Raw genomic sequence first — 14,040 nt, forward strand, 5'->3', positions numbered from 1 at the left:
GGTTTCAATTTCAAAACGCTGTCATCACATTGCAGTGGGATTTGCGTGCAAGCACAACACTCAAGCGGAGAGCTCTCTTTTCTCTTCCTTCAGAACAGTTGATTTGGGTATCCGGGTTGCCTTCCAGACCTATGCTCCCAGAGCCATGTACAGCTGGGTCGAAAGGCCTCTTCGCCCATCCTCTCTCCCATCACATTTCCCCTAGAAATTCCCATTACCCTCATTCCCATGTCCCCTTATTTCCAACACATATCCATCGGCCCATCCTTCAGGAGGTGTAGCAGGATCGCTGGTGCAAAACGTCCAAAATCCTCCTGATCTATTCCCCCCCAAGCCAGGCGCTGGCGATCCAAAATCATACATCGAATCTGTCCAGAAAAATTATACTATGGTAAGGTAGCTGGGGATGCGAAAAAAACATTCAAAAGAACCCCAACAAAGTGACTTGAGCAAAAGAAAATTGAAAAGGAGTGAAGTAGATAGAACAAAAACAATAAAACAGAACGAAAGGTAAGTCTCAGCAATTACAAGGACTAAGCAACCGGTTCTCTTTGTAAAATTGCGGCGCAAAATGCCTCAAAAGAAAACGGGAAAGAAAAAAGAAAGAAAACTAAGAAAAGAGTCAAGCGCTCAGCCTCTGGCTCCTAGTTCGCCACTTCCTCCTCGACCCAACCGTTCAGCCCACCTTGAATCGCTAGGCCGTATCCAGCTCCCATGCCCCCGAAACTGGCTTGATACTGGTGACCACGGCGCTCGCCCTCACCACCCGGAAGACTGGTCGGAGTCGGCGCACCGTTTTCGAACCCCGGAGCGAGGACCGGCAGGCTGACGGCCCGGCTGTGTTGACCGCGGGTGTTGGGCGCCAACAACCCGCCAATGGTAGTGGCACCCGAAGAAGTGGCATTCGGCGCGTACCCGCTCGACGTGCTCGCAGATTGCTGATGGTTCGATACCGGTCCCTGAGACGGGACGTCGAGGCCAGCGTCAGTCGGCGACGACTGCGCCGTACCGAACAGCGCCGCCTGCTGCGCCGCGAGCTGCTGGTTCTGATTCTGTTGTTGTTGCTGCGCCTGTTGCGACACTTGGTTGAGGTACATCGTCAAGGGGTTGTTGGTCATGTTGAAGAGGGTCGCTGCCGCCTGAGGCGTATTCGCCGGCGAGCCGCTGTTCTGAGGAGGCGGCGAAGGGACACCGTCGCTTGGCGTCGACTGTGTTTGCTGCGTCTGCTGTTGTTGTTGTTGTTGCTGCTGCTGTTGCTGCAGCTGACGAGGCGGGTTGCCGCAACGGTCCTTGCCAAAGTTGACCTTGAACTTCTTGTACTCCTCTCTACCACGTACGGCCTCGATAGCCTTGATCGCGTTGGCAATGTTGGTAAAGTTGACAAAGGCGCAGCTCTTCTCGCGCAATGTGTTCACCAGCTCAATCTCACCGTATTCGGAAAAGTCCTGCCTCAGCCGCTCCTCTGTCCACGTCTCGTCCAGGTTGCCAATATACACGTTTCGGGAAGCGCCACCGCTCACAGCCAGTGCGATCGCCGGAGGCAGAGCGCCAGAGTGCTTGCCCCAGCCAATCTTCAGTCGTCGGTTGTGAATCATCAGGCCTTGGATGTTGCTCAGGGCGTAGAACGACGCGGCGGCGGTGGGGTCGATGAAGGTCACGAAGCAAATGTGCTTGTCCGGAATATATCGAATGTGGTGAAGCAGGCCGCCGCGAACCACGTTGCAGATCTCCTCGATGGTCGTCTCGGGGTGGATGTTGCCCAGGTAGATGGTGCGATTGCCCAAGTTGGCGATGCCGCCGGCCGTGGTGGCAACGGCGGCAGCAGCCACCGACTGCTGGGCCAGGGCGTTGGAGATGAGGTCACGATCAGCACCGGTAAGCATGTGGGCATGGCTCGGGGCGATTCCGAGGTACTGGGCAGCGTTCTGCTGCTGCGTCTTGGAGACGTAGGCGCAGCGGTCCTTGCCGTAGTAGACACGGCGAGGGGCTTGCCACTTGGTTTCCTGCGGAAGCTGCGAAACGGCCTTGATCGCGTTGGAGATGGACAGGAAATGGACAAAGGCGATGCTCTTCTCACGCACAATCTTGACCGTGTCGATGGCGCCGAACTTGCCCAGGTCCTCGCGAATCTCTTCTTCGGTAATTTCTTCCGGCAGATTGCCGAGATAGACGTTTCGGGAGGCCCCCGATTGTTGGACCGCAATCGCCACCGAGGTGGGTACTTGGGACGGCTTGCCCCAGCCGACCTTGATGTCCTGGCCCTTGATGCAGAGCTTTTTCAGAATGGCGTCCGAGTGGAAATGTGTCGCGGAGCTGGCGTCCAAGAACGAGATGAAGGCGCAGTTCTTGTCGGGAAGCAAGCGGACAGACTCGATCTGGCCGCTTCGGACGTGACCGAGGATCTCTTCGGCCGACGTGTCAGGAGGGATGTTCCCGAGATAGACGGTTCGGCTGGTGCCGGTAACGATGCCAGGCGTCATGGGAACGGGGGACGTGGGCTGCTGCATCTGCACCTGCACATTGTTGTACCCTCCGGTGGGGGACTGCGGTGCGAAGTAATGAGGCGCGCCGTAGGTCGAGGGAGACACGATGGCCTGGTATTGCTGCGGGGACATGCCCTGCGGAACCGGGCTCGAGAGACCATTCTGGTGGCCATGCTGTTGGTGATTGCCATTATGCTGGTGCTGGTGCTGGTGCTGTTGCTGCTGTTGATGCTGCTGTTGCTGTTGCTGTTGCTGTTGCTGGAAACCCTGCATCTGGAATTGAGGGCTTCCAAAAGCGGCCGGGGTCCCGGGCTGGAAGGGGCTGCCAAGAAGGAGCTGGGAAGGGAGCAGTGGCGTGAACTGCATGTCAAAGGCGGTACCCGGGGTGGCCATCTCGGCATTCGTAGCAGCAACCTGGTAATGCTGGGGCCCCATCGTTTGTGTGTTGATGGTCGGGATGTTGCCACGTCGAGGGTGCCTGTCGGCAAACCCGGTTATGTTGGAGGTAAACGCGCCGTGTGAGAAACCGGTATCGCTGTTGGATGGCTTGGAAGCATGGCCCGGGAAGCGGCCACCAGGGGCGCCGTGGCTGATTTGGGGGCCTGGTCCAGAGAGGTCCTGCATCCTGATCAGATAAGGGACAGAGGCGTCCCTGCCAACGTGGGATGGAAAAGACGTCTTGGGAAGACGAAGCGTGCCGCAAGGTAGGGCACGGAGAGGCGAAGTGAATTGCGTGTGCTTGTACGCAACGGAACTCTCTGGTCAAACGAGGTTTGAGGCCGAGCCGGGCTAGTAAAGAGCAACCGAGGTGATAAGCGAGTGACGCGAAATTATGCGATCCGAGGCAGAAAAGGAGCTAAACTTCTTGGTAGGCGAAGGGGTCGTTCGCTGCAGGTGTATTGCGGGTCAAGACCAGGAGATTATATCCAGAATATAGAACAATAAATATTGGGAAAAGAGCGGACGTAACCTGGAAGTTAGGATGGAGAGGCTTGTCGAGGCGAGCTCAGGGCCGCATTGAATATGTGGCGGAGCGACGGCGAGGTCGGCTAAAAGAATAAAGAAAGGTAGAAGAAACTATAGGAGCGGAGGGGCCGCTCGTGCAGAAGGGAGAGAATGGATGGGTCGGAGCGAGCAACAAGAAAACAAAAAGAGGCGAGGGAGAGTGGAAGACAAAAAAAAAGAGGACGAAAATGTCGGAGGGGGTGAGGAAGTGAGGGAGAGGAAGATACAAAGGGGGAAAATAAAGAGAGGTGGAGAGCAAGCAGCCGAAAGGGGAGTATCGGGACGGTGGAAGTGACTGAAGAAGGAGCAGTCCAGTCCAGTCCTTGGCTGCTTCCATTCCTTGGGTAGGGGAGGTACTGTACTGGGAATGTACCTTTGTGTTTACGCCAGAGGTACTCGTACAAGTACCCACAGTGTCGAAACCTATCAAAGTTTACATATGGGGGTTCAAAAGACAAGCCCACTTGAATCCGACCCGGATGTACCCACCTTACAAAGCATCTGCTTTGGCATTGCCTGACTGCCTATTCATTCCAGGTCGCTCTTGAGACAGGGAAACAACACACAATGCTTAACATAAGAAAAAGATGAAAAAACAAGGGGACACAAAGTTGGAAAGAATGCAATCACTGTGTGTCTACACGGATGACTCCAGAAGAGTCGGACAGATTAGACGGATTGCTCGTCCCGAAGCGCAGCGTATTGGTCGGGCGCCAAGTTTAATGAGGTCGGGTCGACCAGGGATGACACTACAGTGCGAGAATTGTTGAAAAGGAGACGCTGTACAAAGCCCTGCCATTGTTCTTCCCATGGGAAATTGTACCTCAATACCCCAGCCGGCCTAGCAAGGGGGAAAAGAGAAAAAGGGGTGGACGAGGAGCTCCGTTAGGATGCCAAGATGCTCTCTGTATGCAGGTGCCTCGTGCCGCTGGAGTAAAAGGTGGGGTCTATCTGCGAGGTATCGTGCTCCATGGGCTTCTCGAACACAAGGCAATTTATTCATATTCTATGGGTGCCTTGCAACAGGTATCGAGCGACAGGTGTTTGACACGTGCGATACAACGTATACCCTTTATTACTGTAGGAACAAAAGAAAGTCGAGACTTGCATCGTCGTCTTTGCTCGGGAGGTTTAAAACAGCTTGCCTAAACGTAGAAGGTGGTCCGTGAGCTCCTGTATGTACCTGTGACACATAAAAGGTCGCAAACCCTGGGTGGTCCCCCTGGATTACAAATGCACCCCCTACGCATTCTCGTCCAATGTACGTGGTACGGTGCGCATATAATTACCCAAGGTACAAATTTATCAGCCCAATTTTGGACCATCTTCGTTCGGCCCCTTTCTTGCTGCAGAATTGCTCACAACGGAGTGAGATGATATAAACGCAGTTATGTCTCATATGCCAGACATAACTACGTCACAGCAGATACCTCTAGCCTTAGTAATGGTGACTGCTACTTCGTACACGACTGATTTATCGGGGTTGGTTGGTTTTCAACTAACGTAGGATCGTAAGCAATAGCTGCAATCTTTCACTGTCTTCCGTCTCGTGGGCACCCAAGCCATGCATCTGAAACGAAAACAAGGCGTCTTCCCTTACACGACGCGAAGAAAGAAACAAAGGCAAAACCGAAAGCATGATCTCTCGTTTTACTCGAGTGCAAACGAGCTCCTCAATACACCTACCTCTCTTTAGACTTCAAGTTCCATTTCATCCGTCGCGGGTCCAGCGGCAGCATCTTTATGGGACTGCCGGCTACATGCAAACACAGACTAAATCAAAACGAGACTTGTCTTGGTCTAACCATGGATATCTGCCCGACAACATTGCTCATGCAACGGTTCAGCTACGATGAGTTGTTTGTCTATGTCCCAAGCTTTGTTAAGCTCTCCCGAAAGCTTGTTCCCTTGGTAAGGTCACTTTCTCCCACCGTCATACCAGTCGACGTGTTTTTCTTCTCCTTTGATGCCCAGAGTCGGGTTGACCGTGATAGTATATTCGTTTCTGATTGTGTCTACGTTCTTGTGGCTCTTGTCTTGTCTTGTGTTATCCCCTCTGATTTAAGGCTTGCACCGTCCCATGTATCGCGGGTACAGGCATGTTGTCCTGACGGTGTGCTGGTTGGCCATCCAAGCCAGGAAACGCTCGAGACCCAAGCCGTAGCCACCATGAGGTGAAGTGCCATACCTAGTACAAGTCGTGTCAGTATTCTGGGGGGAAAAAAAAGGAGAAGACGAAAATGAAAGTACATCCAATGCTTCCTTTTAAACGAGCAACGAGGGAGTTGGGCAATACTCACTTCCTCTGGTCGGTGTACCAGTAATAGTCCTTCGCCGGGATGCCCTGCTTCTCATACGCAGCGAGGAGCTCATCATAGCCCTCCATCCTCATGGAACCGCCGACAATCTCACCAACGCCCGGCATGAGAACATCGACGCTCTCGGTGACCCGGAGGTCGCTGGGGTCCTTCTTCATGTAAAAGGCCTTGATCTCCACCGGGAAATGGGTGAGGAAGATGGGCTTGTTGATAATGTCCGTCATCCTGCGCTCGGCAGCCTCGGCAATGTCGTCGCCAAAGACGTGCGGGTTGCCTTCCTCGTTGAGGATGGGCGGATCCTGGGCGTTGAGCCACTCGATGGCCTCGGCGTACTTCATCCGCATAAAGGGGCGGACCGGCCGCTGGAAGCCCGGGTTCAGCTCCTTGACATGAGCGGCCATCTCCGGGTCGGCGAGAACGGTGTCGATGACGCGGCACGTAATCTCCTCGATGTGTTCGAGCAGGTCGGTAAAGTCGATAAAGTCGAGCTCGGCCTCGACGTGCGTGTACTCGGAGAGGTGGCGGCGCGTGAGACTGTGCTCGGCGCGGAACGACTTTTCGATGCAGTAGACGTCGCCCAGGCTGGGGAGTACAGTCTCGAGATAGAGCTGCGACGACTGTGTGAGGTAGGCGGATTCTTCGTAGTAGGGGACGGAGAAGAGCGTGGAGCCGCCCTCCACCTGGGTCTGGACCAGGGCCGGCGGTGACACCTTGGTCATGTTCATCTCCTTGTACGTCTTGACGAAAGCCCACTCGACTGCGGCGCGGAGCTTCATCAGCGCGGATGCGTTGTCGCCACGAAGTACCAGGTGGCGCTGGTCAAGCATGGCAGGATCCCACTGGTTCTGCTGGGAAGAGACGCGGTTGGTGATGGCGTCCTCCTCGGAGGGGGAGGCGCCGATGACCTCGTAGTACTCGACGTGCAGCTCGCGGCCGTCGGGGGCGGACTGGCCCTCGGGGACCTTGTGCATCTCGCCGTACAGCCACAGGGAGGTGCCTTGGGCGAAAGTCATAGCATCGTACGTCTTGGTCAGGTCGCCGGCCTGGAGCACGCACTGCAGATGGCCATAGCCATCAATCAGGGTGATGAAGGTGGCATGCTTCTGGGGCCGCAGACGGTGGATACGGCCGGCTACCTTGACACGGTCACCGGGGCTGTCCCCATCGGCGAGGCGGAGGTCCTTGTTCCCGATCCGTGTCTTCTTGGCCTCGGCCAGCCAGTCAGGCTTGGTGAGGGTAACCTTCTTCGCTGCCTCGAGATGCTGTTCACGCTGCTTGCGCTTCTCCTCCTGAGCTGCTTCCACCTGCGCTTGTTTGGCAATCTTCTTACGGTAGGCGTCGAGCTGGTTCTGGGCCTTCTTCACCGCGCTCTTGGCGGGTTCTTTCCACTGGAGCCGAACGGAAGGATCCTCGTCTGGGCCTACGGCACCGGTCTGGGAAGCGCGGACGAGGAACTGGACGGAGCCAGCAGGCTTGTGGTGGTTGACGATATAGGCGTGGGCAAGAGTCTTGAAGGGGGAGGCCTCGGAGCCATCCGCGGTGGCTTCGTCAGAGCCGGCGTCGGTGTCAACGAAGACTTTGTCCCCATCATGCTTAACTCGCTCGGCGAGCTCCTGCACAGCTGCCATGATTGAATGTGGTTGGCCGCAAGAATGGAGTTGTTGGCTGTAGAAACGGCAGAAGCGGGGGTTCAACGGTTGACGGGTGAAGGCAGAGAGGTCTAGATGTGCCTCGTCCTCACAGGTTCAGACGGCAATAATAGACAACGAATTCCCCCCACGCGGTGATATTGGGCCCAGGCGTGGAACGGAGAAGTGTCGGTGGAAGTTTTCCGGTTCAACGTGTTGTTGTGGTATCGAGTCGTGGTCTTTTATTTTTTTTATTTTTACTATTTTTTCCCTCTTTCAAGTGGGAGGGGAGGTAGTGGAAAGCCAAGATGGCGGGGTAGTTAGGAAGGTACAGTACCGTACCTGACCGTAGTATTAGATAACGACACTACATGCGGGGAGAAAACATCTTCCAAAGCGGAATGAGTCAGTCCACACATGGGACACGGAGGGAGAGCCAGACTGTACCGAACCAGGTACTCAAGTACCAAGACAAATGCGTACCTAAATTAGCTGTGAGCAAATGAGAACGGTATCTGTGGTTCCGCGAGTAGTTTCACCATCTTTCCCCATGGCTTGCCCACTTGCCCGTCGACCGTGGCTGAAGATCGTCACTTCTGCCTCAAAGTTTTCAGGAGAGCTCTATGCATGTAAAGGGATAGACAGGCGCCTGTCTTCTAAAACCATGTCGGTAAGACGTTCCCTCGGCAGAGGAAGAAAACAAAGAGAAAAAAATTGCTGCACATACAACGGGCATCCAGTCACGCTTGATCGAAAACAAACGTCTCTTCATTGACGGTCGTTCGGTCGGCCCGTACTCCCACGACGATAGTATTCTCCTACTTCGATTTTGAAACTGGGGCTCGAGGACCCAAGAGTCAAATCATGGACGCGGTACCCAGTATGATGGCAATGAGGTAGGTGGCCATGAAAATGCAGCAAGACCTCCCTACAACCCCAATTCTGGTTGTCCGTGACATTCCGTTCCCTGTTCTCCGGTCAGACAATGCTGGTTTTGGGTTACGCAAATCGGTCCGGGCAAGGTACGAAGTAGGTTTCAGTACCAGCCTACTGATAGTGGGGGTTGAGCATCAGTCCCCATCTTCGTCAGAGATCTCGGGAGTATACGAATACCTTCTCGAAAAAAGAGGAGACCGGATGGAAGAGATGGAAGAGTAATAATCAGCTGCAGGTTGATTTAAGTGCACTCCAATCGCCAAACTGTCCTAAAGCATTCCCGCCCGCGTTTTGACCAAAGCTGCCCCAACGCAAAAGTGTCACAAAAAATGCGAGATAGAGAACGCCTACAATCAGGCCTGGGTAAAAAGAAACTGCAAGACCGCCCGATCTTTCTGGAGATGCGGGACCAACACAGAAGCAACCCATCCAGGATTCCCCCAAGGGCTGACACGAAAGCCGGACCAAGCGGTTCGAGCTCCCGAGTGAACACCGTTGCTGTTGCGCGAAATCCAGGGTCCGCCAAAAAATGCATTGTGAGACTCGAGTCCTTTCCATTGCCCCATCCCAAAGGCAAAATCACAACTGGCTGGCTCATGTAGTCACAAGTAACTCTGTCATATTCTCGGATCCCGGAATTATACCGGTCACGGTAGCCCTGTCGAGGTCTACTTCCTGGTCCCCATCACTCTTGGAGGGCGCACCCGAGAAATGCAACAGAGAGCGGCCCGTTCGCTCGCCTAGTGACGAATCGTTCCGTTCCGCCAAGAAAGGTCGAAAAAGAGACCAAGCGAAGACGGCAACAAGCGAATGTTCGCGAGGTCGATCGTCGCGTCGCAACGTCTAAAGGAGCAAGCACTTGTGCGACCTCTTCTTGGGTACGGGGGGCTCTAGTGCCGCAACAATGGCCTGGTCACATGTCAGCCGGGTCGACTACTTCCTGCTCCATGCCACATCACACCAGTATACATACCTCGTCAAAGACATCCTTCAGCTTGTACTGCGTGAGGGCGCTGCACTCGACGTACTTAACCGCACCAAGCTCCTTAGCCATCCTCTCGCCATCCTCCTTCCGCACGGGCTGCATCTTTTGCTTTGCCAGCTTCTCCCGCACACTGGGATCATCCCTCAGATCGACCTGGGTGCCGACGATGAGGCACGGCACTCCAGGGCAGTGGTGGTGTACTTCGGGGAACCACTTCTCGCGCACGTTTTCGAAGGAGGCCGGGGACGTGACACTGAAGCAGACGAGGAAGACGTCGGTCTGCGGGTATGACAAGGGCCGTAGCCTATCGTAATCTTCTTGACCGGCCGTATCGAAGAGTCCCAGTGTATATGGCTCGTCACCGATCCTGGGAGAATCCCTTGTTAGGCCCGATGATATCACAACCCCGCCAATCCTCGCCATGTATCCATCGACAGGAGTGAAAGCACCGCGAGAGCTTCAAGAATTTGGCTCGGACGAGCAAGTCCGCCTGACAATTTCGGAAATTCGCAGCCGGTGTCGCTTGGCGAATGGAAGGATGGAAAAACGGAGGGGAATTTCGAGAGGGCGACTCACATGACGGTGACAGCATAGTTATCGAAAACGGTCGGGACATATTCAGAGGGAAACTTGTTGGTCGTGTAGCTAATGAGCAAACAAGTTTTGCCGACAGCACCGTCGCCGACAACCACGCACCTGCGCAGAAAAAAACACACCAAGTTAGTGAATGATTGATGGAATGAACCAGATTGCCAGATGTAGGAGAGAAACAATGAGGGAAACAATGCGCGCCCATGCACATGAGACTAGTAGTACTCCGGGCATGGTCATGGTGCAATGCAGTGCAGTGCAGTGCCCATCCCGGCCACGCGAGATAAAGGGCATTTGAAAAGAGGCTGCTGCCTGGGAATAAAGGTCGGGGAAATGATCATGGGCACGATGCAAGGAATATTAAAGACAAGACTGACTTGATAGTTGCAACCACCATTGTAGAAAGTAGAGGGCGCTCCGTTGGAAGGAGCCGAAGATAAAAGCCGAGTGCAGGTCTGGATTCTTTTTTCTTTTCTTTTTCTTATCCTTCGCGCTCGCGTCCGGTGCTGATGCTAGTGTCGATGTTTGATGTCTATGTAGCTGTTTGGCGGCCTGGCGTCTGGAGATGATAGGGGTGAGGATGGGATGGTCGGGGGGATGGTCGGGGGATGTTGTTTGAAGATTGGGTGGTAGGCAAGAGGCGGTGATGAAGATAATTAGTAGAGGACCAAGGATCAACTCGAGGTACTAGAAAGTGGCAGGGGGGCAGGTGCCAGGTTGGGTGAACTTTAAGGTTAGGGGGAGGGGGGTCCAGCAGCAAATAGCTGCTGCAGCAATCAAAAGGTAGCACTAGTAACACTGGCTAGAAGTAGATGGGGAACAGGGTGACGGCGTGAAGGAACGAGAACCGGGGGTGGCAGACCAAGCGGTGTTTCCGCGTGGTGGAGTCGAATTTTGGGAGGGGGGAAGGCACGGGCAGTGATACACGATGTTCGCTTGGGAGGGACGTCTTTGTACGAAGTATGAAATGGAACACAGCTCGGTAGTCGAGTAAAGTGAGCAAGTGGAATCTATGAGAAAGACCAAGTGAGGCGCTAACAATTAACCCGTCGTTCTTGATTCTTAATCGTCAGAATCAACACGAGGTGAGGTGGCATTTGGCTGCAGGAGTCATGACGGGAGGCTGGGGAAGGAGATTTTAGGAAGGTAAGAGGGGCACTATTCAAACGAGCAGCGACCTGGAACGACACTACGGCAGGCGGCGATAGTACAGTACCAGGGCTAGCGGATTAACAGGACTGGGTCTACACGTGTTAGTGCCTGGATAAACTCTTAGATAAGATAACAAGTAGTGCTGTACGAATACCTATCTAGGAATCCATGAGTACCAAGACTAGATACGGAGTACAATAGATAAGGTACAAAGTAAGAGCTGCTATGATGCTAAGGTCTCTAATAGAATATGATTCCCTATCCTGTCTCGCAGTATAAGTACTTATCTAATGAAAAGTAGGAATAACGAGGGTCCGAGGTAGAGGGAAAAGAGAGAGGGAACTCTTCTATCCGTATCCGTAATTGCCTGAATAAAGGGAAAGTAGAGTGCCGTACAACGTGAGTATTAACACTGTGTTATAAGCACCATCTGAAGGTACATGCTCACTGGATGATTGCCCGTTGCAGAAATAATCCGTGGTGACACGGACGCCCAGGCAACACAGCTCTTGTGCACCCATCCATTATCCATATAAATATCTCAACGGGAGGCTAATCACTCGGCTCAACTTGAATATCATTGTAATTACTCGTTCTTCTTGGACGGTGCGGTGGCAGGGCGCAAGTCCGAGTCGAATCATGGGCCAGCTTCCATAGGACACCAAGCTATAGTGCACCGTACAATGTAAATTCCAGGCGTCGCTTCTCTGCCACCCTTCGCCTATCCACTGTAACCTGACGCCAACGCCAACGTGCTTTTGTGTATTCAATGTTACTTGGGGTCCAAACATAGCATCGATCTCGGCCTAATAATCCCGGCGCCCGTCCTGTTGTGCGCCCATGCCTCCCTTCCACTCTTGACGCGCAAGCTGAGGCAAAATAGGCCTCGGGTTTATGCAGACGCCGTTTCCCCTCTCTTCTTTGTCTGCTTTGCATGGTCATCTGGCGAGCTCACACCAGACCTCCATCCTGGGTCACTCAATGGAAGAGACGTTAAGGCCGAGCGGCCTGTTCATTCAATCCAGCGTTGGTGTTAGACGTGTTGGTCCACGAACATTCAGCAATTCCGTCCTGGGCAGTTTTGACCAGCGGCGCTACTTATAATGGCGCGAGGATAAAGGCAAGAAGAATATGGGAAAGGGAGGTATTAGAATTCCAAGATAAGTGATTTGTTAGGGTGGTGAGAGACGGCGTTGTATAAAACATCGTGGAGATCACTTGAGGATTCAAATGAAGGGGGAAAAGAGACGAGTTTCAAGGCCAGACAAAAGAGTGGGTCGGCGTTGAGAGTTCAAGCAAAGGTATGTGTACTCGGAAATTATCCCGATATGTAGGGACTCTCATTGCAGAATCTTAGTTGAATTGTACCGATACTTGCAGGAAGTCCCATTGCGCGTCTCGCCGTAGTCGTAACGACATCGAATTATATCGTCTATCAACCTACGAAGATAGCGTTCTCTTCAAGTCACCACCTTCTGTTGTCATGTAACGGCCGGATACACATTTCACTTATTATTTACATGAATCATCATCTGAATTTGAACCACCTACCCTACCAAGTATTTCGCCCAGACAATATCATCAAACTCGAGCCGTAGACTACCGAGTCACCGCATAAACCACACATCATTGGAACCCGCCCGCCGTTATGACAATGGGCATCCCGCACATTGACCAGCTTCTCGAACGGTATCTGGGCCTTCTCGATGAATACACAACCCTCCGTGATTCTCTCAGCAAGGCCCAGGCGGCCATGTATCAGAACCTGGCCCGCGCCAACTTCACCGCAGAGCGCGGCATGCGCTACGGCCAGGACTATTACGACGAGCGTACGCAAGCCTCGCGGATCCTCACCATCAAGCGGCAAGATGACAGCTCCCCGCCTTGTTTCAAAGTCGCCGCCGCCCCTCATATGAATGACCTTGCCGAGGCAGACACGGAAGGAAAAGACGCCTCATCAACCCCGGCCGACGACCAGCACGACAAGGATGAGAAACCAGCCAAAAAGGCTTCTGATACCGCTAGCAGGAAACCAAAGCATCGCGATCCGATCCACTGGTACGGCATCTTGGCTCCCATGTCTCTACGGCAAGCTCAGTCCCAAGCGGTCCACGCCGTCCACGACATCATCCCCCGTCTCGTCTCCGTCAATGCCGAGATGGAGCATCTTGAGATTGAGATCCGCCGGGCTCGCAAGAAGAGGGCCAAGGCCGAAACCGCTGCTTCTGTGGCGGCGGCATGTGATAAAGACTTTGAGGCGAGTCACGCGCAAGGTCCATCTTCAGATGCAGCTCCGACTCCAGTTGCTGCAACGTCTTAACAGCTACTGTTTAGCCGAATAATACCATGCTTAATAGCGACGCACATGCCTGGATGTGATCATAATGACCGTTGGCGTTCTTTTAATTTTCTATCCGTATGTGGCGGTGGCAGATACATCTCAAGTTATACAAACGATTGTCACCATATTGCAAAGACGATCAGGGTGCGGAATACAACATCTTTTACTAAAGTCAGACACCTCATTGCCGGTCATATGAATTGGCGATAATGAGGTCTTCGCTATAAGACAAGGGGTGGTTACGGCTCCCGCTGTGCAAATCTGAAGCCCGTCGCCACCATCTCAGAAGCGAAGCCTGGGAAGCGGCAGGCTACTGGGCTGGCAGAGCCGTGTTATGCTCCGCCGTGGCAACGTCTTACGAAGTGGGAATCTAACGGACGAGGGATGTTATCAAATCCTCGCAGCCCACATCGCCAGCAACTCAAGTGGGAAAAGAGACTTCGAAATCAAGTACCAGCTTACAGCGGTCAGCGACCTTACTCTGTATGTATTGGATGAAAGCAGGAAAATCACGGCGACAAGGAGATTCGATACAAGAGGTCTATGAGAAGGAAGTAAACTCGATTTGGCGTAATGGCTTTGACGGGGTATCTGCATCGTA

At 53.5% G+C, this 14,040-nt stretch overlaps 6 protein-coding genes across 6 annotated transcripts; 3 read left to right on the forward strand and 3 right to left on the reverse strand.

The window, feature by feature from the left end:
- Positions 1 to 644: 644 nt before the first annotated feature.
- On the reverse strand, positions 645 to 3,107 carry ACRALDRAFT_1065136 (uncharacterized protein; the record flags this gene model as incomplete). Its single annotated transcript, XM_071017102.1, has 1 exon — positions 645 to 3,107. One exon carries the CDS (start codon positions 3,105 to 3,107, stop codon positions 645 to 647), a length of 2,463 nt encoding a protein of 820 aa, XP_070872666.1.
- A 968-nt stretch (positions 3,108 to 4,075) lies between these two features.
- ACRALDRAFT_2021995 (uncharacterized protein) lies at positions 4,076 to 5,473 on the forward strand (the record flags this gene model as incomplete). Its single annotated transcript, XM_071020079.1, has 11 exons — positions 4,076 to 4,119; positions 4,144 to 4,215; positions 4,244 to 4,539; positions 4,586 to 4,617; positions 4,644 to 4,653; positions 4,688 to 4,749; positions 4,798 to 4,856; positions 4,895 to 4,904; positions 5,011 to 5,146; positions 5,185 to 5,435; positions 5,465 to 5,473. 11 exons carry the CDS (start codon positions 4,076 to 4,078, stop codon positions 5,471 to 5,473), a joined length of 981 nt encoding a protein of 326 aa, XP_070872667.1.
- Positions 5,119 to 7,715, reverse strand: ACRALDRAFT_1077398 (uncharacterized protein). The gene is made up of 2 exons (XM_071018634.1): positions 5,789 to 7,715; positions 5,119 to 5,676 (listed from the first exon to the last, which is right to left on the reverse strand). Exons 1-2 carry the CDS (start codon positions 7,432 to 7,434, stop codon positions 5,550 to 5,552), a joined length of 1,773 nt encoding a protein of 590 aa, XP_070872668.1. The 5' UTR covers positions 7,435 to 7,715; the 3' UTR covers positions 5,119 to 5,549.
- Positions 7,716 to 8,572: 857 nt separating this feature from the next.
- On the reverse strand, positions 8,573 to 11,063 carry ACRALDRAFT_1051844 (uncharacterized protein). Its single transcript, XM_071015700.1, has 4 exons — positions 10,324 to 11,063; positions 9,932 to 10,051; positions 9,344 to 9,722; positions 8,573 to 9,279 (listed from the first exon to the last, which is right to left on the reverse strand). Exons 1-4 carry the CDS (start codon positions 10,341 to 10,343, stop codon positions 9,214 to 9,216), a joined length of 585 nt encoding a protein of 194 aa, XP_070872669.1. The 5' UTR covers positions 10,344 to 11,063; the 3' UTR covers positions 8,573 to 9,213.
- A 486-nt stretch (positions 11,064 to 11,549) lies between these two features.
- Positions 11,550 to 12,696, forward strand: ACRALDRAFT_2021997 (uncharacterized protein; the record flags this gene model as incomplete). Its single annotated transcript, XM_071020080.1, has 10 exons — positions 11,550 to 11,559; positions 11,596 to 11,609; positions 11,650 to 11,769; positions 11,795 to 11,850; positions 11,892 to 12,071; positions 12,124 to 12,176; positions 12,284 to 12,305; positions 12,335 to 12,399; positions 12,456 to 12,501; positions 12,564 to 12,696. 10 exons carry the CDS (start codon positions 11,550 to 11,552, stop codon positions 12,694 to 12,696), a joined length of 699 nt encoding a protein of 232 aa, XP_070872670.1.
- A 56-nt stretch (positions 12,697 to 12,752) lies between these two features.
- On the forward strand, positions 12,753 to 13,418 carry ACRALDRAFT_1071926 (uncharacterized protein; the record flags this gene model as incomplete). The annotated part of the gene is made up of 1 exon (XM_071017915.1): positions 12,753 to 13,418. The coding sequence occupies one exon, from the start codon at positions 12,753 to 12,755 to the stop codon at positions 13,416 to 13,418; it is 666 nt and encodes a 221-aa protein (XP_070872671.1).
- Positions 13,419 to 14,040: the final 622 nt, after the last annotated feature.

Source organism: Sodiomyces alcalophilus, assembly GCF_042370955.1.
Source record: "Sodiomyces alcalophilus JCM 7366 unplaced genomic scaffold ACRALscaffold_7, whole genome shotgun sequence".
Lineage (NCBI taxonomy): Eukaryota > Fungi > Ascomycota > Sordariomycetes > Glomerellales > Plectosphaerellaceae > Sodiomyces > Sodiomyces alcalophilus.

Bases quoted from the DNA above. Each gene is read 5' to 3' on its own strand.
- ACRALDRAFT_1051844 (XM_071015700.1), bottom strand. From the start codon at position 10,343: ATGGTGGTTGCAACTATCAA. The intron at 10,052-10,323 runs GTCAGTCTTGTC...TTTTCTGCGCAG, and splicing joins ATGGTGGTTGCAACTATCAA to GTGCGTGGTTGTCGGCGACG. The intron at 9,723-9,931 runs GTGAGTCGCCCT...GGATTCTCCCAG, and splicing joins AACTATGCTGTCACCGTCAT to GATCGGTGACGAGCCATATA.
- ACRALDRAFT_1077398 (XM_071018634.1), bottom strand. From the start codon at position 7,434: ATGGCAGCTGTGCAGGAGCTCGCCGAGCGAGTTAAGCATGATGGGGAC. The intron at 5,677-5,788 runs GTGAGTATTGCC...GACTTGTACTAG, and splicing joins TGGTACACCGACCAGAGGAA to GTATGGCACTTCACCTCATG.